General features: G+C 36.6%; 1 protein-coding gene across 19 annotated transcripts; it reads left to right on the top strand.

The window, feature by feature from the left end:
* LOC101256602 (uncharacterized) lies at window positions 1–20,595 on the top strand. Of its 19 annotated transcripts, XM_069286772.1 has the most exons (9): window positions 182–401; window positions 474–606; window positions 3,803–5,171; window positions 11,997–12,224; window positions 12,314–13,891; window positions 14,563–14,666; window positions 18,424–18,568; window positions 18,650–18,778; window positions 19,005–20,595. In XM_069286772.1, exons 6-9 carry the CDS (start codon window positions 14,638–14,640, stop codon window positions 20,424–20,426), a joined length of 1,725 nt encoding a protein of 574 aa, XP_069142873.1. In that variant the 5' UTR covers window positions 182–401; window positions 474–606; window positions 3,803–5,171; window positions 11,997–12,224; window positions 12,314–13,891; window positions 14,563–14,637; the 3' UTR covers window positions 20,427–20,595. The 19 variants fall into 19 exon arrangements, with proteins under 19 accessions (XP_010323436.1, XP_004242950.1, XP_069142865.1 ...); XM_069286773.1 differs by having other exon boundaries at window positions 179–401; window positions 490–606; window positions 11,997–13,891; XM_069286769.1 differs by lacking the exon at window positions 3,803–5,171 and having other exon boundaries at window positions 179–401.
* Window positions 20,596–26,157: the final 5,562 nt, after the last annotated feature.

Here is a 26,157-nt window from a genome sequence, read left to right as displayed (position 1 = left end):
AATAGAACACAACATAAAATGTCTAAAATGATACGGTCGAACTAATATCTGTAAGTGAAAATTTATGACAATTTTAATGATCACGTAGATATATTGAGTCTTTTAAATTAAATGTGTTTTTGTGCAAACCTAAAAGTTGAATGATATAATATAATGGGTTGTTCAGAGCTGGGTAGTCGTTGATATTGTGTCCATCTAATTCGAAGTGAAAGGGAGAAGAAAGTAAAATAATAAAGAGGTTGAGAATAAGTGCACTCATTATTTTGAGTTAAAAATCCAAAATCTCCTGCAAACACTCACTGGAGTAGTTCGGATCTGTTTTCAGAAATAGATACTTGAAGCTCAAAAGTGAGATCGGAGATGCTTGACGGTATACTAACCCGTGGTTTCAGCTCCAAATGGTATGTATGGCTTTTTATCTTGTTATCTTTTAAAATTTGTGATTTTTCACTTCGGTTTTGGGATGAATGAAGCAAATCGCTAGTAAAGGCTACAAGGACGAGAATCGAGGTGGTGAGACGGAGAGCTGAGTCGAAACAGAGGTTTTTGAAGGAAGATCTTGCCAAATTGCTTGATAATGGACTCGATATTAATGCTTATGGAAGGGTGAGTGTTCCTAACCTAATCCAATTTTGATTTGATGAGAATTGCTAAACTGATTTACTGCTTACTGAAAATAAGGAACTAAAATAACTAACATAATTTTAAATAAATTAGGAAAAAGAGAAACAACTAAAAAAGAAAATAATACTACCAATTTACTTTCTTCCGTATGTTCTGTTCTTTCTCTTCTAGCTTAATTATAAGTTTTGGTCTTGTAGACAGACACCTAGGCACCAGCTGAGTATTTTCTGAAAATAAGCTGCAGTTCTACAGACAACTGCAACACTCCTGCTGGCTCAACAACTGCATAGTCCAACCCTCATTATTAGAAATTCAAGGCTTAGTAAATACATCTGCAATTTGATCTCCTGACTTGCAATAAACCAATTTGACCTCTCCTCCTTGCACTTCCCTCAGAAAGTACAATATGATATTAGAATGTTTTGTTTTCCCACGAAAACTAAAATGAAATGCTAGATTATGAGAAATCGATATGGATGCCTATCATCCACAAACCTGTATGTTCTTTCTTGTTGCTCTAGATCAACATCTTATAGGATCTTCCTTAGCCAACAATCTTGATTAACTGCTGCTATTGCAGCTATAAATTCAACTTCTGCAGTTGACTGTAATTACAACGACCGTGCTTCTTTGAGCATCATGAAAAACATCCCAAACCGATGCTAAAATAATTACCTGAAGTACTTTTTATGTTATCAACTAACCCATCTCAATCACTATCAAAATAACCTTGGACTTCAGACTTTTACAAAACTTAGCACCTTACTCCAAAGTTTCCTCGACGTGACTCTTTTCCCTAACCCTTATCAAAAAAAAAAAAACTTATCACTCTTTTGGCTGCTTTCATGTGCATTTCACTCGCACAATTAAGAAATTTGGACAAGACACTTGGAGCCTGTTTGAATTGACTTAGAAGTTGGTCAAACCTACTTTTAAGTCATTTTAGCTTTTGGGAGTGTTTGACAAAGTTAAAAATAACTTAAAATAAGTTAAAAACCAAAAGTAGGACTCTCCTTACTTTTTATTTTTTAACTTAAAAGTCATTTAATTTTGACTTAAAAAAGTTACTTAGATCTCTACTGCTTGCGAAATGTCAGGTCTCGTGTTAGTGAGATACCTGCACACCCATTCATACTTTTATAACTTGCTTCATCAACCTTAATATTTTTTGATAAGTAAAAGGTTTCATTGGTAGTAGCACAGTCAACTTGGTCGTATACAAGTGATTTACCAAAAGGAGGATAAACCTACAAAATATGGTTTTCTCAAACGACACTCAACCCTCTATACAAATAAGAACTACGCGAGTGCTCAGAAAGAAAATAAGGGATTGGAGACTACTCCTCAATCGAGCAAAAATTAATTTCAACCCCTTCAAAAGCTCCCTTATTCCTCTATTTCCAAATTGCCCACATGACCACATCAAAGAAAGAGGAGTAACTGTTGAATGAGCTGACAGATTTGATTATAATCTGCTCCACAAATAAAGCTGACAGATTTGATTAGGATCTGTTTTTTGTAAATATAGGATTAGAATATATTATTCTAGGAAAATAGTTTAGAGGAAATCCCTTGATTCAAGGATTTCCTAAGAATTAGAGATTGATTAGTTTAATTGGTCTTTACTTGTTCTCCTATAAATACTGTACAAAACACTATGAATAAAATATATTTTTTCAGTATCTCAACTTACATGGTATCAGAGCGGGACGATTTCCCCTAATATCATATGGATGAAACAACCTTTCACGAAGAACATCTTTCTGAAATATCAATAGAAGACAAAAGTTCTTCTTTGGAAGCTCCTGCAGAAAATCTGATGGCCCAAGGGGGCGATGCTTCTCACATGCCCTTCCAGTTAACTTCTTCTCATCGATTAAATGGGAAAAACTATCTGGAATGGGCACAGTCCGTAAAACTTTCAATCGATGCCGTGGAAAGCTAGGACATCTGACCGGAGAAACAAAAAAGCCGGAAGTTGGAGACCCGAAGATCAACTCCTGGAGATCAGAGAATTCACTCGTGATTGCTTGGTTAATAAATTCCATGGAACCAGTCATAGGTAAATCATATCTCTTTTTGCCCACGGCTAAGGATGTGTGGGAAGCTGTTACTGAGACATATTCTGATGTAGAAAATGCCTTTCAAATTTTTGAGTTAAAAATTAAACTATGGCAAGCTAAGCAGGGTGAGAATGAAGTTACTACTTATTATAATGAAATGGTGTCATTGTGGCTGGAGTTAGACTAGTGTTACAATAATGAATGAGAGTGTTTTGTGGATAGTGTGAAAGCAAAAAAAAGGGAAGAAAGTGAGAGAGTTTACCTTTTTATAGCAGGATTAAATAGGGAGTTTGACGAGATCAGGTCTCGAATCCTAAGAAAAAATCCTCTGCCCTCTCTTCGTGAAACATTCTGAAGTTAGAAGAGAGGAAACTAGGAGGAAAGTTATGTTAAGACCTGATTTAGTTGAACTAAAACCTGTTATAGACTCTTCAGCTCTTTTAACAGTGAAGAATGGAGAGAACAGAAACAAAAACCCATGGTGTGATCATTGCAAAAAATATTGGCACACCCGTGAAACGTGTTGGGAGATTCATGGGAAACCACTAAACTAGAAGAAAAAGGGAGTTGATAATCGTGGCTTTCAATCTCAAAATGGACAGACCTGCTTTCAATTTCAAAACGGGCAGGCCCTCCAAACAACTAATTTTGATCAAGGGCAACAACCTTCTCCAAAAACGTCTCCATTTACAGGGGAACAATTGGAAATTCTGCACAAACTCCTTCAATCTCTACAATTTTGTTCAAATGCACCAAATTCTTCTAATCCTTCCTGTTCTTTTGCTCAAACAGGTACTGTATCATCTGCTTTTCTTAGTGTCAATTCCAACCAAATAGATTCTTGGATTGTAGATTCAGGAGCTAGTGACCACATGACTGGAAGTACCTGTTTTTTCTCTACTTACGCTCCTTGTGCAGGGAACAATAGAATCAAGATAGCTGATGGTTCCTTCTCTGCAATTGCTGGAAAAGGAACTATTAAGCTATCACAATCTCTTACACTTCATGATACTCTTCCTGTTCCAAAGCTCTCTTGTAATTTAGTTTCTGTTAGTAAATTAACCCGTTCTCTTAATTATCGTGCTATATTTGATTTCGATTTGTGTGAATTTCAGGAAAAGGTCTCGGGGAAGATGATTGGCAGTGCTAGAGAATCAATAGGTCTTTATTTTCTTGATAACGGGAACAACTCACTACAACTGAATCCTATTTGTTTGAACTCTACTTTTGTTTTGAATAAAATCATGCTTTGGCACTATAGGCTTGGACATCCAAGTTTTTATTATTTAAGACACTTGTTACCTCAGTTATTCAAAAATAAAAATCCATCCTTATTTCAATGTGAATTTTGTGAAATGGCTAAGCATCACAGTTCTTCTTTTCCTTCTCAAAAGTATCAGGCTTCAAAACCTTTTACAATGATTCATAGTGATGTATGGGGACCATGTAGAATTTCAACAATGTTTGGAAAACAGTGGTTTGTAACTTTTATTGACGATCATACTAGATTGAGTTGGGTTTTTTTTTAATTGAAGGACAAATCTGAGGTTAAAAATGTATTTGAGACTTTCTATGTCATGGTAGAAACCAGTTCAATGAGAAAATCAAGATTTTTCGGAGTGACAATGGCCGAGAATTTTTTAACGAACAATTAGGGAACTTTTTCAGAAACTGGGGTAGTACACCAAAGCTCTTGTCCGGATACACCTCAACAAAATGGGATCGCCGAAAGAAAGAATAGACACCTTTTGTAGAGGTAACGAGAGCTTTAATGTTTACTAGTAAAGTTCCTCAACAACTTTGGGGAGAGACTCTTTTGATTGCCACTTACCTTATTAATAGGATGCCATCTCGTCCTCTTGAATTTAAGATACCTTTAAAGTTTTTAGAGAAAGTTTTCCTAGTTCTAGGTTAACTACAGATCTGCCTCTGAGAGTTTTTGGTTGTACACCATTTGTTCATGTTCATAATCGTAGAAAACTTGAATTGCGAGCTAAGAAGTGTATTTTTGTAGGATATGCCCCAAGTCAGTCAAAAGGGATATAAGTGTTATGATCCACATGCTAGGAAGATAATTGTCACAATAGACCTAACTTTCTTTGAGTTACAACTCTAGTTTACTACTCATCTTTAGGGGGAGTATCATGTAGGTGAAGATTCATTTTTTTGTGATATTTTGGAAACTAGATATCAAGCAAATGATGAGCCTAATATTACAGTAAATAATAATGTGAGAGATGTAGGAAAAGATATAGATAAGTGTCATCCAAGAGATGATAAGGACCAAAGTGACTTGAATGATAAAAACTCAGAAATTGAAACCTGAACCTGTGGCGCCTTCAAATGACAAAAATAAAAATGGAAATAGAGAACAAAAAACAGAAATGCAGGTGTATTCGAGAAGGAACAAAACCCAAGAAAAAAGGGCCGAAGATTCTCAACATTGCCAAAAATCAGTCCCACAAGACCTCATTGTAATTCAAGGTACTCTTCCAACTGATTCTATTTCTAATTCTTTAGATCTAGATCTACCTATTACGAAATGCAAAAGGTGTTAGAAATACTTCTAAATATCCTATTTCTATGTTTGTGTCCTATAAAGAGTTGTCTCCTAGTTATTCAGCCTTTACTTCACAACTTTCTAGTGTGGAAATTCCAACAAATGTGCAGGATGCTCTACAAGTTCCCGAGTGGAAGGAGGCTATTTTGGAGGAATTGCAAGCTCTTAAAAAAATGAGACATGGGAGTTAGTGGATTTACCCGAGGGAAAGAAACCAGTGGGTTGTAAATGGGTGTTCACCACCAAATTCAAATCAGACGGATCATTGGAAAGGTATAAGGCCCGCCTAGTAGCTAAGGGATTCACATAGACATATGGCATTGACTATCGAGACGTTTACTCCAGTAGCTAAGCTAAACTCAATCAGAGTTCTGTTGACAATCGCAGTAAATCTCGACTGGTCTCTTCAACAGTTGGATGTGAAGAATGCTTTCTTGAATGGGAACCTAGAGGAAGAAGTCTATATGGATCCCCTACCAGGTTTTGAAGGGAAGTACAAGTCAAAGATATGCAGGCTTAGAAAACCTCTTTATGGTCTAAAACAATCTCCAAGTGCTTGGTTCGAAAGGTTTACTCAATTTGTGAAAAAGCAAGGGTATGTGCAAGGACAAGCAGATCGCACTATGTTTATTCGACATCCGGTAGAAGGAAAAATAATAGTTCTCATAGTGTATGTTGACGATATCATCCTCACAGGAGATGATGTGGTTAAAATAAAAAATCTAAAGGAACCTCTTGCCTCAAAATTTGAGATAAAGGATTTAGGCCCGCTAAAGTACTTTCTTGGCATGGAGGTTGCACGATCAAAGAAAGGAATTATAGTGTCACAAAGAAAGTATGTTCTTGATTTGTTAAAAGAAACAAGAATGAGTGGTAGATCAGCTGAAACTCCAATTGATCCAAATCTAAAATTTGTAAATTAAGGAAAATTGATTGATAAGGGCCAATATTAGAGATTGGTAGGCAAGTTGATTTACTTGTCACATACTAGACCTGATATTTCCTTTGCTGTGAGCCTAGTCAGTCAATTCATGCATTCTCCGCGAGAAGAACACCAAGAAGCTGTGTATCGACTCCTAAGGTATCTAAAGAGTTCACCTGGGAAAGGGTTGTTCTTCAAAAAGAATGAGCAGAGAATTGTTAAGGCTTATACAGATGCAGACTGGGCTGGTTCATCTATTGATAGGAGGTCTACATCTGGATATTGTACATTTGTTTGGGGAAACTTAGTGACATGGAGAAGTAAGAAGCAAAATGTGGTGGCTCGAAGTAGTGCTGAGGCTGAGTATTGATCCATGGCACACGGAATTTGTGAAATATTGTGGCTCAAGAGAAGATTGAAAATGGGAGTGTGTGCATTCCTTTTGTTCCAACAACTGAAGAAGTTGCAGATATTTTCACAAAAGGTCTTTTTAGAACTACTTTTGAGTCCTTTGTGAGCAAGTAAGGCATGTTTGATATCTATCTATATCTTTCTATACTACCTTAAAAACGTGAACTCCCTAACTTGAATGATAAATTACTCTACTACCCCAACTCAGAACACTCCATTTGGATGTTATATTTTATATTATATTATACTAGGTAGATTACCTGTGCTTCACATGAGATCGAACTATATTATTAAGCTTACATTATGATCATTTGATAATATTCGTATTTCGGTACATACGCTACATTTTCAAGAATATTTTATCTCAAGGCAAAGTGTTCCTCCAAAATCTTAAATTACTATATCTTTTAAATTTCCATTATTGTTGCACAAAAAATTATGAGTCATAGAGTATGATAGAGATTTTAAGTAAGAAGTCTTAAGAAAATTTTCATGAATATAGTTGGTCAGAAGTGACAGTTCTTTCTAAATTCTAAGAAGTTATAAAGAACAACATCAACCGTTAATGACTTAAAAATTAGTGCATCTTAGAATTTTCTTTTACTGTTTTACTTCTGTAGTTATTGAGTCAAATAACAATTTCTATATTTTAGGAATGATGATTAGGTTAGTTGTTTAGTAAGCTAGGAGTCTTATTTGTTATTGTAGGAGTTAGAAGTTAACGCTTATTTTATATATAACTCTAAGTGCTGCTGTAAAAGAACAGAGCCTTTGGTTCAAGCAAAATTAAGTTCTTCTCTGTTCCATTTCTTGTTCAACTGCTGTACTTGTTCTTTCTTTTCTCTGCGTATGCTTTTGTTTTATGGTATCAAGAGCCAGGTTATTGGCTTAAACGTTCTTTCCTTCTTCTTGTCTATCAATTTTGTAAGTCTTGTTTGAGGAGATTGAAAGTTCTAGGGAAAAAGTTTGTGCAATATGGAGTCAGCAAAAGAGGGATATAGTTCAAACACACAATTTGGTGTTGAAAAGTTTGTAGGGACAAACTACAGCTACTGGAGAATGTGTATGGAGGCTTACCTTCAAGGTCAAGACTTGTGGGATCTTATTGGTGGTGCTGAAGTAGAAATGCCAGCAAATACTCCGGAAAATTCAGAACCACGGAGAAAATGGAAGATCAAATGTGGTAAAACACTCTTTGCTTTGAGAACATCAATTGGAAAAGAGCTCATCGATCATGTACGGTGATGTTACTTCACCAAAAGAAGTCGGGGAAATACTTGAGAGATTACTAAAAAGAACATTAATTGGCTGTAAGGCTGGAAAATGAAATGACAATCCTAACACAAGGATTCATTTTTATTTCTGAATATTTATTGCTAGTTAAAACTATTTGTGCTGAAATTTCAGAATTAGATCCTAATAAGAAGATTGGTGAAGCTAGATTGTGATGATTTATTATTCGAGGATTGAAGGAGTATAATCCATTCAGGGCTGGACAAAGCAACCTTCAGTTGAAGAATTTGAAAATTTGCTTTCCAACCAAGAGGCATTGGCAAAGTAAATGGCAAGAAGCCTTGAACCAGATGCAACTCTCTTTTCAAGGGATAAGAATAAAAAGAAAAACACATCATTTGACAGCAGGAACAATGAAAAAGAATCAAATGGTGAAAAAGCTACTGGTGGCAACTTTGATAATAGGAAGTGCTATAGATGCGATAAAATTGGACACATCAAGAAATATTGTAGAGTGAAGCTCTCAAAAGCAAATATTGCAAGTGAATATGAGAAACTGAAATGGGAGAAGTGCTTCACTATTGAGGTTACTGAACTAGGAGCGATGATGTAGTAATTGTTCAAGCTCTGTACAATAATGATAGCTGTAAACAAGAATGGGTCCTTGATTTTGGTTGCTCACATCATGTAACCGGAAATGATTCTCTTCTTTTAGAGTTGCGTCAACATAAAAGAGAACGAGTAGTTGTTACAGCAGATAACTCGACATATCCAGTAACTAATGAAGGAGTCTTGAAGATTGACAGTAGCTAATGAAGGAGTCTTGAAGATTGACATTGGAGATACAGGGACTGTCAATTTGAAGGATGTATTTCATGCTCGAGGCTTGAAGAGAAACTTAGTTTCCGTTTCTCAAATGACTGATTCTGGTAAATATATTCCGTGTGGTCCAATTGATGTGAAGATTCTGGACAATGTCAAGAACATATTTGCTGATGTTGTTCTTACAGGATAAAAGAAAGGTTTGTTTTTTGTCATGGCAGTAGGGGAAGCTTATGTGAAGAAGACAAGTCTAGTGGATAGCGTAACAATTTGGCATGCTCGACTAGGGCACTTGGGATACCAATTGTTGCGGCAAATCTGTTCGAAGAAACTGGTGGATGGTCTACCAGCTCTACAGAATATTCATAAAGATGTAATTTGTCAAGGTTGTCAATTTGGAAAATCACATCGTCTTCCATTTCAAAGATCAACAAATTGTAGATCCACTATGTTTGAGTTGGTACATACAGACTTGATGGGACCAACAAAAACAAGTTATAGTGGTTTTCAGTATGCCATGGTACTTGTAGATGACTTCTCAAGATATGCCTAGGTGAAGTTTTTCAAAGAGAAGGGTGAAGCCTTGTAAAAGTTTGTTGAATTTAAAATTGTAGTGGAGAAGGATTTTGGGGTAAAAATTAAATGCTTCCGTAGTGACAATGGAGGCGAATATGTGTCTGATGCATTCTTTAAATAGTGTGATAAGGATGGTATTTTGATGCAAATGACATGTCCAAATACCCCCAACAGAATGGTGTTTCCGAAAGGAAAATAACTCATCTTGTTTCTACAAGCCTTTCCTAGTTGCACGATAAGAATTTTCCTTGAGAACTTTTGTCATGCCCCGAGTTACCCCGAGACGCGGACACGAGACCTAAGATCACGAGTGACCTCAAACTAACCTGCTGGCATATCATAAGCATACTAAGAATAATAAACTGATGCGGAAGCTTAAAATATCATAAAAATGAAAGTGATGGGGAAATACCCATTCTAAAATTGAATAAATATAATCTGAGAGTTCAATACAAAAGAATTATCAAACTCAAATACTAAATGAAATCTGACATAATCTAACTATGTCTGAAAGAAGTTTTGGGACAGGCCCCAACTATGTCTAGCAAAACTCAAACTAAAAGGCTAAGATTGAAAAATGAAAAATAACATGACTATTGTCCTCGAAGAATGAGGACTCCCCACTATAGCTGCGGAACTAAAGATCGGAAACCGATCTATACATGATCTAGAAGTTGAGAATCTGAACCTACATCAAGAGAAGATGAATCAAGAGTATGCGTCAATACATAAAAGGCAGCACTGAGCATGCAGAATAGAGCAAACCTGGAATAAACATATAACTGAATAAGCAATAAAGCAAGAATATAATCTGAACATGATATAGATACTGAATATGGAACTAACTGAATGCAATGACCAAACCAAATTCATAACATGATACGGAATACTGACTGCACTGAAATGTGGTCATGCAATGGAGTATGATTGAACTGTAGGAGCTACTAATAACTGATAATAGAAGCACATGAGCTAAATGTGGAGTCCGATATATACGCCCCATTAAGAGGACCAAATATACCCTGCCATATGTATAGAGGCATGACTGGCGTGATCACTAAATGATGCCCACAGAGGGGACTTACAACCTACATGGCTCTTAGTTCTGGGACTACATGAGTGATTGACCATAGTTCAACTTGGTATTATGTTACTCCCAATAGATTAAATGATTGACACATTATGACTGAATTTCTGTAATATACTAGATAGCTAAAATCTGCCATGTAAACTGAGAATGCACATTAATATACTATATACTGAAAATGACACATTTAAAAACTGAGGCATGTATATTCGAAATACTGAAATATCTAACCTAGCATGTGTAATTCAAGAACTAAAGAAATTCATAGCTAGGGTTCTGAAATTCATGCAAAAAACAAAGTAATAACATGATAATCTGATTTGGAACATGTAAATAACTAATTCTTGATAATTTGTTGAAGTTCTAGAAACCCTAGGTCTAGTTATAATAAGGAAATACGAATCTGACGTGGGGACCTAATGGGCGAAAGGAACCCACTAGTGAAATCCCACATACATTGTGATGAATTCCACGAAGGAATCTTTTGATTTCGGGGCTGAAACTGAAGAAAACCTTGTTGCGTTCTTGAACTAGGGTTGCTCAACCTTTTCTCTTTTCTTACGTTCTAATTTTCTAAGTTTTGATGAAAGATTTGGCTTATGTAAGTTCTAGTTATGTTTCTAGACTTAAACTAACCAAAATCACGTAGTTTAGGGTTAAAACGCTGTAGTTTAAGGGTCCAACGAAAGAGGAAAAGACCAACAAACCCCTCACTTAAAGCTGGAGAAGGGCTGAGCACAACTACTTTTACGGACCATGAAAGGGACCACGAAACGTGAAGCTGGTCGTGGTCCAATTACCTCAGGTTCTGAGGTCCACTCCACGGGTTTCACCACGGACCGTGAAGGCCCCCATTGTCTTCACTTGGTCCGATGGTCTAAGGCCACCTGGTTCTAGGACCCTCCAATGGGCCGTGTGAAGGACCACAGACCATGAAGGTGTTCGTGGTCTTCACTTAGACGCAGGGGCAGAGCTACAATCAATGATGGGCGTGCAAGTGAACACCTTTCGCCGGAAAATTATATTGTATATATAGTTCAAATTACTGAAATTGTTTATATATACATATGTTTACACGCGCATGACATGATTAGAACCCTTGGCTTAGTGGTAAAGAGCAAGTTACAAGTTTGGATGCTCGAGGTGGGAGGTTTGATCCTTGGTAGCCTTAAGTTTTTCAAGTAGTGATCAAAACTCACTAAAATTTTGCACCCCCTTCATAAAATGTTTGGCTTCGCCACTGCTTAGACGTGGGGTCTACAGTATTGCCTAATCTTTAGGGATGCCCCCACGACCCGTCATCAAGACCACAGACCATGAAGGGTCCCGTGGTATGATGTCTGAGCTTGGTGGAATCCAACTACCTACCATGGTCAACGGACCGTGGTCCTTGTCATGGTCCATTAACCTTGTCGTGGTTCACTGAGGTAAGTTTTCTGCAATTCTTTTTCTAGGTCTGGTTTTCGAGGTGTTACAGCTTTGGCCTGAAGCTATTCAATGCGCGTTCACATGATAAATCGTTTGCCTCCATGGCCGCGTAAAGAAAGATCCCCTTTTGAAATTCTATATCATGAAAAGCCAAATGTAAATCATTTTCAGTATTTGGTTCAACTTGTTATGTTCATATTTCAAAAACTAACCGAACCAAACTTGATCCAAAAGCAAATAAAGTGTCTTTGTTGGCTATGATTCTTATAGGAAAGGGTGGAGGTGTATGGATCCTGAAACCAAGAAACTAGTCACTTCCATAAATGTTGTTATTGATGAAATATCATCATACTATTCTGCAAAGAAAACCAGCAATCAAGAAACCATTCTTGATGGTGATGAAGAGAATTTTGAGCAGCTTCCAGAGAGCAACTTGCAAGAACCAAATAATGAAGGAAGCTGAAATTCAGATGATGTTGACCGACAAACTGAAAGAAGGTCAATAAGGGAGAAAAAACAACCAAGTTACTTCAAAGATTATGAGGTACAATTGAACTGCTACTCAATTACGTCTTGCTTCTTTATAGGAGAGTAAGCTATGAAGAAGCCAAAGGTCATCCCGAATGGAATGCAGCTACGCAAGAAGATCTTAATGCTTTGAACAAAAATCAGACGTGGGAGTTTGTGTAGAAGCCTGAGAATTCCGAGTTGATCACTTGCAAATGGGTTTATTGTTTGAACTTTGAAGAAAAACTCGGATGGGGTTGTCGACAAATACAAAGCTCGGATTGTTGCACGTGGTTTTCCTCAAAGTTATGGACTGGATTATGAGGAACCATTCAGTCCAGTTGCAAAAATGGTAATTGGAAGACCCATTTTTTCTCTTGCGGCATCTATGAATTGGATGTTGTGGCAGCTTGACGTAAAGAACACTTCTCTTTATGGAGAGTTGGTTCATGAAGTGTTTATAGAGCAGCTAAAAGGATACATCTCTCTTCAGTATCCTCAACATGTTTGTCGATTAAAGAAAGCATTGTATGCTCTTAAACAAGCACCAGTGCGTGGTATGGTAAAGTTTCCAAATTCTTTATAATTTATGGCTTTAAAGTTTCTGATGCAGATTCTAGTTTATTTATTGAATCAGAATCAAATGTGCACATGATGGTCTTGTTATATGTGGATGACATGATCATTATGGGAAATAATGAAGTTGCGATTTCTATGATAACAAATGATCTTTTAGTTCGATTTGAAATGAAGAATTTAGAGGAAGTGAGCTGTTTTCTTGGTCTGGAAATTGAAAAAACAGATCAAGGATATTTTGTTTCTCAAAAGATATGCGAGGAAACTGTTAACAGTGTTTTGGTATGGGGGAGTCGAAAGAAAAGGCAACTCCAATGGAACCACATCTCAAGTTGATGAAAGCTGAACAAAAACCTTTAAAAGATGCCAAAGAATTTCAGCAACTTGTTGGTAGTTTAATTTATTTAACCATCACTAGAACAGAGATTGCTTATTCTGTTGGGAATTGTTTCTTAGTTCATGCAGTGTCCAAGAAGCTCACATCTAGATGCAGCAAAGCGAATTCTTCGTTATGTGAAAGGCTCACTAGATTATGGTCTTACATACAAAGACATGAGAAATTCATGTTAGATGGATATACTGAAGCTGATTGGGCTGGAGATACAAATGATAGACAATTTTAGAATTTTTTTTAGTACTGGTTCAACTATGGTTATTTGGTGCAGCAAGAAACAACCAGTGGTAACTGTATCTAGCACTGAAGCTGAGTACGTAGCCGCGACTATGGCTGCGCAAGAATGTATGTGATTAAAGAGATTAATAGGAGAGATGTTGTGCAAAGTTGATTATGCTGTTCAAATTAGTGTGATAATGGAAGTGCTATCAAGCTTGCATCAAATCCAATTTTTCATGGTCGGACGAAGCACATAGAAGTTTGTCATCACTACATTTGAGAGAAAGTGCTGGAGCAAGAAGTTTTTTTCTACAAATGAGCAAGTCGCAAACATATTTACCAAGTCCTTGATAAAGCCTAAGTTTGAATATTTCAGCTACTGTTGGAGTTGTTGATTGTAAGCGTGCATTAAGAGGGAGTGCTAAAAATTAGTGAATAACAGTTCCTATATTTTAGGAATGATGATCAGGTTAGTTGTTTATTAAGCTACGAGTCTTATTGTTAGAGTTATTGTAAGAGTTAGAAGTTAACATTTATTTTATATGTAACTCTAAGTGCCTGCTGTAAAAGAACAGAGCTTTTAGTTCAAGCAAAATAAGTTCTTCTCTGTTCAATTTCTTGTTCAACTGCTGCACTTGCACTTTCCTTTCTCTGCATGTGCTTTTGTTTATAAAGAAGAGACCATAAAGCCTCGAACAACACCACTTTCTTTTCACAACTTCACTAAAATACTGTGAAGTACTGCTAAGTCTGCTAAACTGATTTACTGCTTACTGATAGTAAGGAACTAAACTTAGGAATAGCTAGCAGAATTTTAAATCAAACTAGGAAAGAGAAACAACTTAAAAAAATATCAATATATTTTGGTGTGCACTTCCTCGGTCTTTTCAGCCCTACGTTACGTCTTCTAGCTTAAGTTTTTGTAGACACCTGTGCACCAGCTAAGCATTCTGAAAATAAGCTGAAGTTCTAGAGACAACTATAACAGTTATAGTGAGCTGAAACTTCTTGCATTTGAGCTTGATTAATTAATCAATGCTAAGAAGGCTTAATGCATTCTTTCATTTCTTTTACACTCTTTTATTTTCTGAAAAGTTAGAATCTAATTGTGGTTTGATGATCTCTGACGAGGTGATGCAGACTGAAGAATTTTTGCTTGGGCTGAACCTCTTGTCCTGCTATGACTTTGTGGAACAATCTTGTGAATATATTTTGATGCAGCTCTCCGACATGCAGAAACTAAGGTACACAAGGGTTTGTCTTCGGACCTTCTACACCTGATATCATTAATTTTATTCTATGCAAATTTAATCTCAATAGGTAGTTACAGAATTATTTATTAAAAAAGAATATTGGTTAACAACAATTTTCAACTTGGGAATATCTGTTTTGTAACAGATACCTCATACCAGTAATTCTTGTAAATAGAATAGCATGAGAGATCTAACTAATTTTTAATGAAGCTACTTTAAGGCTTCAATTAAGCATGTCGCACATGAATCTTTACATAAGTCATGATGGAACAGAATGCACAAGGACTTGGCAGTTCGATTGTAGAAGCCATATGTCTCGTAAGGAGATTGCTACAGCATTAAAGGGAGAGAGGAAGAGGGATATATATATGGTGTTTCATTGGCCAAGAAAAAGCTTATGAAAAAGTTCCTAGGGGGGTTTGTGGAGGTGTTTGGAGACTGAAGGTGTACCTATAACCTACAGTAGGGCAACTAAGGATATGTATGATGGAGGAGTCTGGAGCCAAAAGGGCAAAAAAATTGAGCAAAATTTTCAAAAGGCAACAAAATTGATTATGAAACCAAAAGGGCAACATTTGGATGGAGCCATTGACAATGTTAAATTCTGTGTGTAAGGCTCATGTCAGAATGAGGCTTTTAAGACTCTTGTCATAATGTATCTTACAAGGCTCATGCCGAAATGAGCCTTCCCTTCTAAAAAAAACATCGTTGGCTTTAATCCCTTCGTCATATTTATTCAATTGTTTTGTTGTGTTTTTGTGTTTCTTTTTTTTTTCTCTGTTTCACTTTTTATATATAAATTAAAATGCAAGTGATGCGGTCAAGTTCAATAGAAGCTGGCTGACTACGCTCTAGCAGAGCCTTTTTATTTTTTATATAATTTGGTAATATTGAGGATAAAATATAGGGACATGAAAAAATATGAAGGACAAAAAGAAATTTTTATCATTTTCGTGTCAACAAAAAGAGTACGCAGTTTAGGGTTGTGTGTCGTTTTGATCAGTCTGATTTTGAAGTTTATCGATTTGACTTGTTGGTTATCGGTTTATAGACATGCTAAACCGTTATAAAACCATTAAGATAATAGCTTACCGTTATTGGTTTATCAATTATTGATCGTTATTAGTTTAGTTATTGGTTTAACGTTAGGATTTGATACAAAAAAAATCATTGAAAATCACACTTATAAACAAGGTAAAGTCCATGTTGAAGTATCTCATCTGTTATATGCAGATGACGCCTGAAGCAGAATCAAGTCAAATCAGACATCTAAGAGCCACCCTAACTATTTTTGAAGGAATCTAAGAGCCACATCTTCTCTATCAACCAGGTTTGGAATTTGCAAAACTTGGCTGCTATTTTGGGTTGTCAAGTGGACTCCTTACCAACTAAATATTTGGGGTTGCCATTAGGGGCCAAAAATAAAGAATTGAAAGTGTGGAGTGGGGTGATGGAAAAGTGTGAGAAAAAATTGTTCATGTGGAAAAGTCAACATCTATTATTAGGGGGCAGATTGACTCTCACCAAGTCAGGACTGGATGGCTTCCCAACATACATGATGAGCCTTTCCCCTCTACCTAAAAGCATTGAGAATTTTTTTTAACAGGGTGAGGAGGTCCTTTCTATGGCAAGGAAGCAAGGAGAAGAGAGGTTACAATCTGGTGAAATGGGATGTATTGAACCTCAACAATCAGCAAGGGGGGCTTAGTTTGAAGAACCATAGAGAACAGAACATTTCTCTTTGCAAAATGGCTCTGGAGGTTCTGCTTAGAAGAGGGAGCCATCTGGAGAAGATTTATATCAGGGAAATATGGTTTACTTACTTAATGGACAACTGAGGAAGTTGTGGGCACCAATGGGGTAAGTGTCTGGAATACCATAAGAAGACTGTGGCCCCAGTTCAACAATAACATCTCAATCACTGTGGGGTAATGCTTTAAAAATATCTTTTTTCATGAGGTGTGGATTGGAGAAGATAGTGAGACACTCTTTTCAACACCTATATACCTTAAGTCTTCAGAGGAATACGAAGGTATCCCAAGTTTGGAGTCATCATGGTTGGGAGCTCTTATTTAGAAGAGCATCAAATGACTGGGAAATTGGAGAAGTTGCTAATTTATTGAAAGGTTTAAACTCACATCCAGCTCTATCTGTGAGACATGACAAACCTAGATGTAAACTACACATCAAAGGGGTGTTTACAGTGATATCATGTTATTGGAATCTTAACACAATACATATAGAGCTAGACAGATGGCTTGTTTTACTTGTTTGGTATGTAGAAAGACATGCCTAACTCATGAGGCTTTACCTAAAAGGGGCTGGCAGATTTGCTCAAGATGTGTCATGTGTGAGCAGGAAGAAGAAATCAATAATCATCTATTCCTTCACTGAAAGGCAACTTTGAGCCTATGGAACATGTTTTTTTTTGTTAGGTGTTACGTGGGTGAAGCCTAACACGACAATGGAACTCCTAAGCAGTTGGAAAGGTATTTGCGACAGTGGAAGAAAAGAACTGTGGTGAAGAAATATCCCAATATGCACGATGGACTCTTTGAAAAGAAAGGAACTCAAGGTGCTTTGATGGACAAAAAACTAATTTACAGAATATTAGAATGAATTGTATAAGCCTTTTGTTTTTTTGGTGTAAATAAAATCTGATAGGGAGATGCTAGAATTAGTTAATTTTATAGGAAACTTATAAAGAATAACCTATGTGGGATGTAAGTTTCCAATTCATCATTTTTTAGATGATGAATCTTTTGGTGTGAATACAAAGTTACCCTTTTCTCCAAAAAATGGAAGTTCACATCCAATGTCTTATGTGATAAAGAATGTGCCACCAAGCCTTAAAAGTATGTTTTTATAAAGTGGTGGTTAGACCTGCTATGTTGTATGAGGCGGAGTGTTGGTCGATCAGGATCTTGCATGTTTAGAAGATGAGAGTTGTGGAAATAAGGATGTTGAGATGCATCGGGCATACTGGGATCAGAAACGAAGATACCAGAGACAAGGTATGAGTGCATTCGTGGTTGGCAAGATAAGGGACGTGATGCTGAGATGGTTCAGACATGTGAAGAGAAGTTGTACAGATGCCCCTCTGAGAAGGTTTGAGAGGTTGGCTATAGTGGATTCTAAGGAGAGGTAGAGGTAAAGGTAGACTGAAGAAGTCTCGGAGACAGAAATCACTTACCATCAACTCACCGAGGAGGTCGAGAATTAGGTTAGAAGGTTAGTAGGTCGAGCGCTGTTTAGTTTCATTTTTAATATTGTTATTATTGCTCTATTATTATCTTATCCTTCCATTTTAGTATTATTTGATGTTTCATTTGCTTCGGTTATCGTATTTCACTTGGCATGCTACTGTTCTCTTGTTCATTGTTTCAGCATGACTTCTTCGCTATTGTACTTGCTTTGCATACTTTTTTTTTTTGTATGCTTTACTTGAGTCGAGGGTCTATCAGAAACATCTCTACCTTCACAAGGTTGGGGTAAGGTTGCATACACACCACTTTGTGGGATTACACTTGTGTTGTTGCTGATTCTTGGATGCAAATCCACCTATTCTTAGACTTGAACTTTTGTCCATAAATAATTATATCACCTAGGCAATTCATGTCCTTTAGCTTCTGTATTTACACTTGGAAGTCCAGTGACCTTGTTTTGCAACTCTTTAGATTGAGACCTTGTTTTCCCAACTATGATGTGAGAACTTCAATAATAATTTACACATACCGTCTATATCCAGGGGCTGTCCTGAGAACTGCAGAGAAGCTGTGGCATCGCTGATGTTTGCTGCAGCAAGATTCTCCGATTTACCAGAATTACGAGAGCTAAGGGATTTATTTCAGGAGAGATACGGGAACTCTTTAGAATGTTTTGTTAACCAGAAGGTAATTTGCTTATTAGACTATGTCCTGCACATCTTCTCTTTTCATCTCTCTTTTATATCTGACTTCCTTCAGTGCTGTCAGTTTGTGGAGAAATTATCTTCAAGCCCCCCTGCAGTGGAGAAGAGAATTCAGCTGCTGCAAGATATAGTGGTAGAATTTTCCATAAGGTGGGACTCCATGGGATTTCAAAAGAGGATGGCATTTGCACAGGTACATAATTTTAGTTTAAAACTGAAATTTTCTTTGGCTGCTAAAAGGTGTAAATGTTGCTAGTGTTTGCCTCCAAATGAATGGTCATCCTTCATCTTCGGTAAATATCATAATTTGTACTTCTTTCAACTGTCTGGGGAAAAGTTTGGGGAAAAGAAACATAACTTTTCGTCAAATATTAGATTAAAGTGAAGCTTGACCGTTGTATACGGCTTAATTATTGTAGGCTCAACCAAACAGGAGTGGACTTTCACATGCTTCTGCTGGCAATCACATTCTACCAAATGGCAAGGATGGTGGTTTAAAAGCTGATAAACTTGACGTTGCACTTGGTGAAAGGCACAAGGGATTGAATGATCAACATAACATAAAGAATGGAAGAGAGGGTGCTGTCTTGAAAAAAGAGCAGCAGGATCTTCATTCCTCTGAAGGAAAAGAATCAAACAAGGATAGAAATAAACATCTTACAAAGCAGGAAACATGCTATTCAGTGGGGCGAAAACATGATATCTTGTTTGACGAGGAGGAACAGACAAGGATAAGAAACAAAGCAGTCATGGAGAAAGATGATAATTCAACAAGGATAGCAAAATCAGGCAACTCATCACATGGAGAGAGGCGAGAAGGTTTTGATTATAAATTTACTAGAAACAATGAAAATCATGGTCAAATTCTCACAGGAAGAGTACAGGACACTCTATCTTGTGCAAGATCAGAGACTGCTCCTAGTAGGGGACTCCCTTTCAGAAATGAAGATGTCACTTCTGCTCGGGACACAGCCATTGAAAAGAATACTGTCAACTCAAAAAAAATGGTTCAGCAGGACGCTGGAAATAGGTTAATGACATCCTATGCCAAGTTTGCTCTCCCTCCACCATACAGTAAGTCCAAAGAGAAAGCCATCCATCCTCCATATGTAAAGCGAAAAGATAGCAAGGAAAGAGGCCTCAAAGGTTCTAAGCAGTCTGCTTCTGAATTTGATGGCCATTTCAGAAGTTCCTCTCCATCCACTAGAGTTGAAACAATTAAGATCACTAAAGAATCAGACCTTTCTGATCATGTGGCTCAAACTATTAAACCCACTAGAACAAATAGTCATGGTCATGATAAAGAATTCTCTCACAAGGATGTGATTTTGCCCAAACCAAGATCTCTTAGGAGAAAGCACCATAAATCAGCTACTAATAATCACGGTGAAGTAGATAAGTCTGAAGATGCCAGAGGAGCCAAGAGAAGTTCAAGTAGCCGGCGAAGGGAACATTCAAGGAAAGGCTTGCAGATTTTATTTGAGGATGAACGCCATAGAAAAGATGAAGAGGAAAGAATGATAGATAAACTATTGCTGCATTACAGTAAAAGACCATCAAAGTATGATGTGAGAAAAATGCCACAAGCTCTGGCAACTCCTGATACTGGTGAATTCTCAAATAATCAAACCAATGGAGATCAGGATAAAATGGAATCAGATGTGGTTGTTTTCCCCAAAAGATCTATTTCCCTCCCACACGAGCAGGCTTCTCCATCGAAGGCAACACCTATCTTTGCTCGTGCCAATTCATTTCAGCCCGACAACCAGGCATGTCATGTGCATCCCAAACTACCAGATTATGATGATTTGACTGCCAGATTTGCTTCTCTAAGAGGCTGATAAATTTTATAATAGATTAAACTTGACGAGTGTTTGCTCCAGTGTGTGTTACCTCTTCACATTCATTTACACGGCTGATTCTTGCCCTAAGCTGTTTACTGACTGTAACCTGTAACCTTTATTTACTTGACAACCTGTACCAATACATATTCAGCATGAGGTTCTTATAGGCATAGGTTTTTGAATACTGCATGTAGGAGCCTAGGAGGCATATTCCGTAATATGACATGTCATGAGGTGAGTAGGGGTGACAATTGTGTGGATTGGGTTAAATTTGAGCGTGTTAAAATGGTCAAAGATAATAAACGGGTCAAGACCCAATCCGACTCAAATTTGTTTGGGCCAAAGAGGGTTGGGTCAAAATGGGTCAGGTAACGTGGGTTAGTAATGGGTCATAATCAGTGGCAGAGCCAAATTATTAGCAAGGGGATTCAAAAATTGAAGAAATAGGCAGATAAGTAGCCGAAGGGGGTTCAACATCTACTACATATACCTAAAAAATTATTTTAACCATGTAAAAATAATATAATTTTTCGCTGAAGGGGTTCGGATGAACCTCCTAATGACAATGTGGCTCCGCCATTGGCAATAATCCAATCTGTCCAACTTTTACTAAGTTTTAATAACTTTATTTGTTATTTTATAAGCTTTTAAGTATCTAATAAATTTCTCATATAAAATCAAAGCAAAGTTTTTAAAAATATTTGGATAAGATTTTTCAAAAATAATTTTGGATTACATATCAATTTAATTTGTCATGGGGTGAAATGGATTCTTCTACCCAAACCTGAATGGATTTGGGCGGATTGGGCGGGTTGAGACTTTAGCTATTCCTTGCTTTAGTTGCCACTAGTGTACTGCTTATTTTAAAACTACAACCGTTCATGATTCATATGTGACCATACTTGAGGCTATGAGACTCTTTGAATATAAGCTTGCTCTATGTACACTGGTGAACCCGTGTGGAAGAGTAGTGATGCACACGTACTTGTTAACTACAAAAAAATTATGTATATACACATAGTTGAACAATGATTATATATTTAAATATATTTTATATATTCCTATTTTTTCTTATGTTATAAAAGTTCCTTAAATTTTAAGAATTTTGGATACATCACTCAGTGTCTTAATACAACATGTCCTGATTTCGGACGCATCATTCAATGTCTCGATACTTTGCATCTCAATTTTTGGATATATCACTTAACGTCTGATACATCACGTTTCAATATATTATCTTTATTTATACACAACACATGTCCCGATAAAAATCGCTTAAAGCCCTGATAAATCGTGTCCTGGCACATTACCGTTATTGTTGATATGAGACACATGTTCAGATAAATTGCATCCCAATACATCACTTAAGAGTGATGTCTGAGAATAGGAGAGAGTAGGAGTTTCTATAATTTTTTTAAATGGTAGAGAATTTTAGAAAATATGGTAAAATAAGTTGTATATTTATGTAATTTTTCTCTATTTAATTGTTTCACCCTCAAAATACATAAGCTAGTTCACTAGGTAATTTCAACTCATAAGCAACCTTGCCAACCCTTTGCAAAATTTCATAGGGATCCACATAAAGAGGAATAAGTTTCCCTTTCTTGCCAAATCTCATCACCTGTTACATAGGTGAAATTTTCAAATACACCTTATAACCTTCTTCAAATTCAAGGTATCTTTTCCTATTGTCGACATAAGATTTTTGCCGATTATAGTCCGTCTTCAATCTATTCCTTATCAAATGAACTTTCTCCAAAGCTTCATAGATCAATTTGTGACAAAAGTATGAAGACTCACCAATCTCAAACCACCAAACTGGAGACCTAAATATCCTACCATATAAAGACTCAAAAGGAAGCATGGATATACTCGAATGGTAACTATTGTTATAAGAGAACTCAACCAATGACAAGTGTTCATCCCAATTTCCTTTGATGTCAATAACACAAGCTCTAAGAATATCCTCAAGGGTTTGAATTGCACGCTCCGCTTGACCATCCGTTTGGGGATGAAAAGTTGTGCTTAACTTCACTTGAGTACCTAAGCCTTTTTGGAAGGATCTCCAAAACCAAGAAGTGAATCGAGCACCTCTATCCGAAATGATTGATAAATGGATCCCATGAAGACTCACAACCTCATTAATATAAATTCTTGCATACTCTTTTGCTGAATAAGTAGACTTAACAGGGATAAAGTAAGTGGATTTTGTCAACCTATAACCCATATAGAGTCATTTTGTCTTTGTGTTGGAGGAAAACCCACTACAAAGTCCATATTAATGTCTTCCCACTTTCTAGTGGGAACTTGTATTTCTTGAAGTAAGACATACAATTTTAGGTGCTCGACTTTTACTTGTTGGCAATTTAAACACTTAGCAACAAATTTTGCTATGTCCCTTTGAAGCCATCCCACCAAAATACTTCTCTAAGGTCAAGATACATCTTAGTAGAACCCGGATGAATAGAATAATGGGAACCATGAGCTTCCTCAAGAATGTGGTTTCTCAAATTATGAACATTGGGCACAAACATCCTCTCTTGGTACCTCAAAAAGCACCATTCTTTCCTAAGGAGAATGACTCATTAAGCTTACCAATAATCGATTCCTTCAACTCCATCAATTATGGATCAAGGTGTTGCTTAGACTACACCTCAACCACCAAAGATTATTCAGAGTTATGATGGACCATAAAACCACCATTAGGAGAATCTTCCAATCGAATACCCAAACGAGCCAACCTATGAACATCTTTCACTAGGTCTTTATTAGATTCTTCCACATGAAACACACTACCCATGGTCATACGACTTAGAGCATCTGCAACTACATTGGCCTTGATGGGGTGGTAGTGAACACTCATGTCGTAATCTTTCAACAATTCCAATCATTTCCTTTGTCGGAGATTCAAATCCTTTTGAGTAAACACATATTGAAGACTGTTATGGTCGGTATACACATCAACATGGACACCATATAAATAATGCCTCCATATTTTCAAGGCAAACACCGTGACCGCTGACTCAATATCATGAGTTGGATAGTTCTTCTCATGAAACTTGAGTTGCCTAGAGGCATAAGCTATAACCTTACCATGTTGCATAAGGACACAACCCAAATCGATTCGAGAAGCATCACAATATACCACAAAACCCTTGGTACCTTTCGGTAAGGTCAACATCGGAGCGGAGGTAATCCTATCTTTCAACACTTGGGAGCTTCTTTCACAAGCCGCCAACTACTCAAATTTCACATTTTTTGAGTCAAATGAGATGCAATAGACGCAAACCCTTCGACAAAACTTCTATAGTACCCGGCTAGACCCAAGAAACTTCTTATATCGGTTGGAGCCAAAGGTCTAGGCCAATTCTTAACTACTTCCGTCTTTATTAAATCGACCTCTACACACTCACTAGAGATGATATGACCAAGAAACGCAACTGATCTCAACCAATATTCAAATTTGCTATACTTGGAAAAAAGTTGGTGTTCCTTAAGGTCTTGCAATACCACCCTCAAATGGTCCATATGCTCATCCTCACCTTTAGAATATACCAAGATGTCATCAATGAAGAAAATCACAAAAACATCAAGGTAGTTTTGGAATACTCTATTCATTAGGTCCATTAAAGGTTCCGAGGCATTTGTTAATCCAAATGACATAATTAGGAATTTATAGCGACCATACCTAGTTCAGGAAGCTATTTTGGGAATATCTTTACCTCTTACCCTAAGTTGGTGATATCCCGACCTCAAATCAATCTTTGAAAAGTAACTCGCACTTTGGAGTTAATCAACTGAATCATCAATCCTAGGGAGAGGATACTTGTTATTTAGTGACTTTATTAAGTTGCCAGTAATCGATACACATTATAAGGGTTCTATCCTTCTTCTTCACAAACAACACCGGAGCACCCCATGGAGAAATACTAGGTCAAATGAACCTTTGTCTAATAAGTCTTTGAGTTGAGCCTTCAACTCTTTCAATTCGTCCGGAGCCATCTAATAAGAAGGAATTGAAATGGGGTTCGTATCCGGTAGCAAGTCAATACCAAAATAAATTTCCCACTCGGGAGGGATTCCGAGAAGATCATTAAGAAAGACCTCCGTAAATTCTCTCACTACGAGGACTAAATCAATGGGAGGAGTTTCGGAGTCTAAATCTTTGACACTTACAATATGGTATAAACACCCTTTACAGTTCATCTTATAAGCCTTTAGACAAGAGATGATACGACCTTTAGGAATAGAATTTTCTCCATTCAACTCTAAACCGATTCTAGGTCCTAACTAAATGTCCTAGCTAAAACCGAAATGTACCCATTAGTGCACCCGAAAACCTAGGACGAAAACCTGGTTGACACTAGCCTAGTACTAGTTAAAGAGACAACCTAGTATCTAACCTAGGATGGTCCAAAAGGTTAGTTATAGTCTTGAAAACTTAAAGATACTTTAGAAATTCCCATAGGTTACCTAATTAATTAATTAATTTAAAAGGGCTAAAACCGAAAATAAAAAAGAAATTTTTAGATTTCGGTTAAGACAAGAAAGGGACAAGCTAGTACCTAACCTAGGATGGTCCAAAGAGTTAGGTAAGATCCTAACGGCTTAAGGGTACTTTATTAATTACCCTAGGCTACTAAATTAATTAATTTAGCAACTTAATTGTTTTGTGAAAATCAAAATCACAAAACAATTTCCAGATTTCGATTAAGACATGAAAAAGACAACCTAGTACCTAACCAAGGATTGTCCAAAGGATTAGTTATGCTTATAACGACTTAAGGGTACCTTAGTAATTACCCTAGGTCACTTAATTAATTAAATTAGATATTTAATTAATTAAATTAAAGGGGTCAAACATAAATTCTTATGCTAGCCCAGTACAATTCGAGAAACATCCTAGTACTTAATCTAGGATGGTCCTAAAGGGTTGCTTATGGTTCGAATGACTAGGGTACTTTAGTAATTACCCTAGGTCCGTAAATTAATTAAATTAAGGATTTAATTAATTAAAATAAAGTCAAAATGTTTACAAAATCATAGTCAACACCAAAATTCTAGATTTTTGGTCAAGTCAACATTCTCCTATGTTTAGTCAACTTAGGAGGGGCTTTTTAGTAATTAGTTAATTAATTTATTTAATTAACTTATTAAACCAAAAGTTGAAGGAGTCAATATAAGTTTATAATACTTAGAATCACGTTAAAACTCATAGTAAAGGAGACGCAAAAACAGTAAGCAACAAGCGAAAGAAAAAGGCAGAAAATTTATCAATTTCTCTAGGACAATTTCAAGGTTTCTTCAAGGTTTCGTTCAAGGTGGTATTCATAGATTAAGTTATAGTTAAGGTATGGGTTTCTATCTTGGACTTATTTCTCCAAGAGAATTTTCTTTCGAATGATTCAAACATCTTGAAAACTAGGGTTGTTTCCCATCGTTCTTGTCGAACTCCTTTCCCTAGCATCCTTGTTACGATTTTAATTTTGAATAGGTTAGAAATCATGTGGTTGGTATTTGGTTTTGGATGATCTTAATGTGCATGGGTTTTGATTAAAAAATGATTGACTTAACCTATTAATTGGACTCGTTTGATGTTAAGTGTTATTATGTGAATTAAAAGAATGATACTATGTTAAAGATATGTCCGAAGATGTTATAAATGAAGGTGTTACGGTCTGTTGTGCATGCTTGCTATTAATATGACGTTATAAATATGATATATTCA

Source organism: Solanum lycopersicum, chromosome 7 (assembly GCF_036512215.1).
Source record: "Solanum lycopersicum chromosome 7, SLM_r2.1".
Classification (NCBI taxonomy): Eukaryota; Viridiplantae; Streptophyta; class Magnoliopsida; order Solanales; family Solanaceae; genus Solanum; species Solanum lycopersicum.
The sequence above is the reverse complement of the archived record's forward strand: the minus strand, read 5'-3'. Positions and strand labels throughout refer to the sequence as shown.

Excerpts from the sequence above, each read along its gene's own strand:
- LOC101256602 (XM_004242902.5), top strand. The coding sequence starts at position 361 with ATGCTTGACGGTATACTAACCCGTGGTTTCAGCTCCAAATG. Across the intron at positions 402-473 it reads CGTGGTTTCAGCTCCAAATG|CAAATCGCTAGTAAAGGCTA; the intron begins GTATGTATGGCT and ends GGATGAATGAAG. Across the intron at positions 18,569-18,640 it reads AATGTTTTGTTAACCAGAAG|TGCTGTCAGTTTGTGGAGAA; the intron begins GTAATTTGCTTA and ends GACTTCCTTCAG.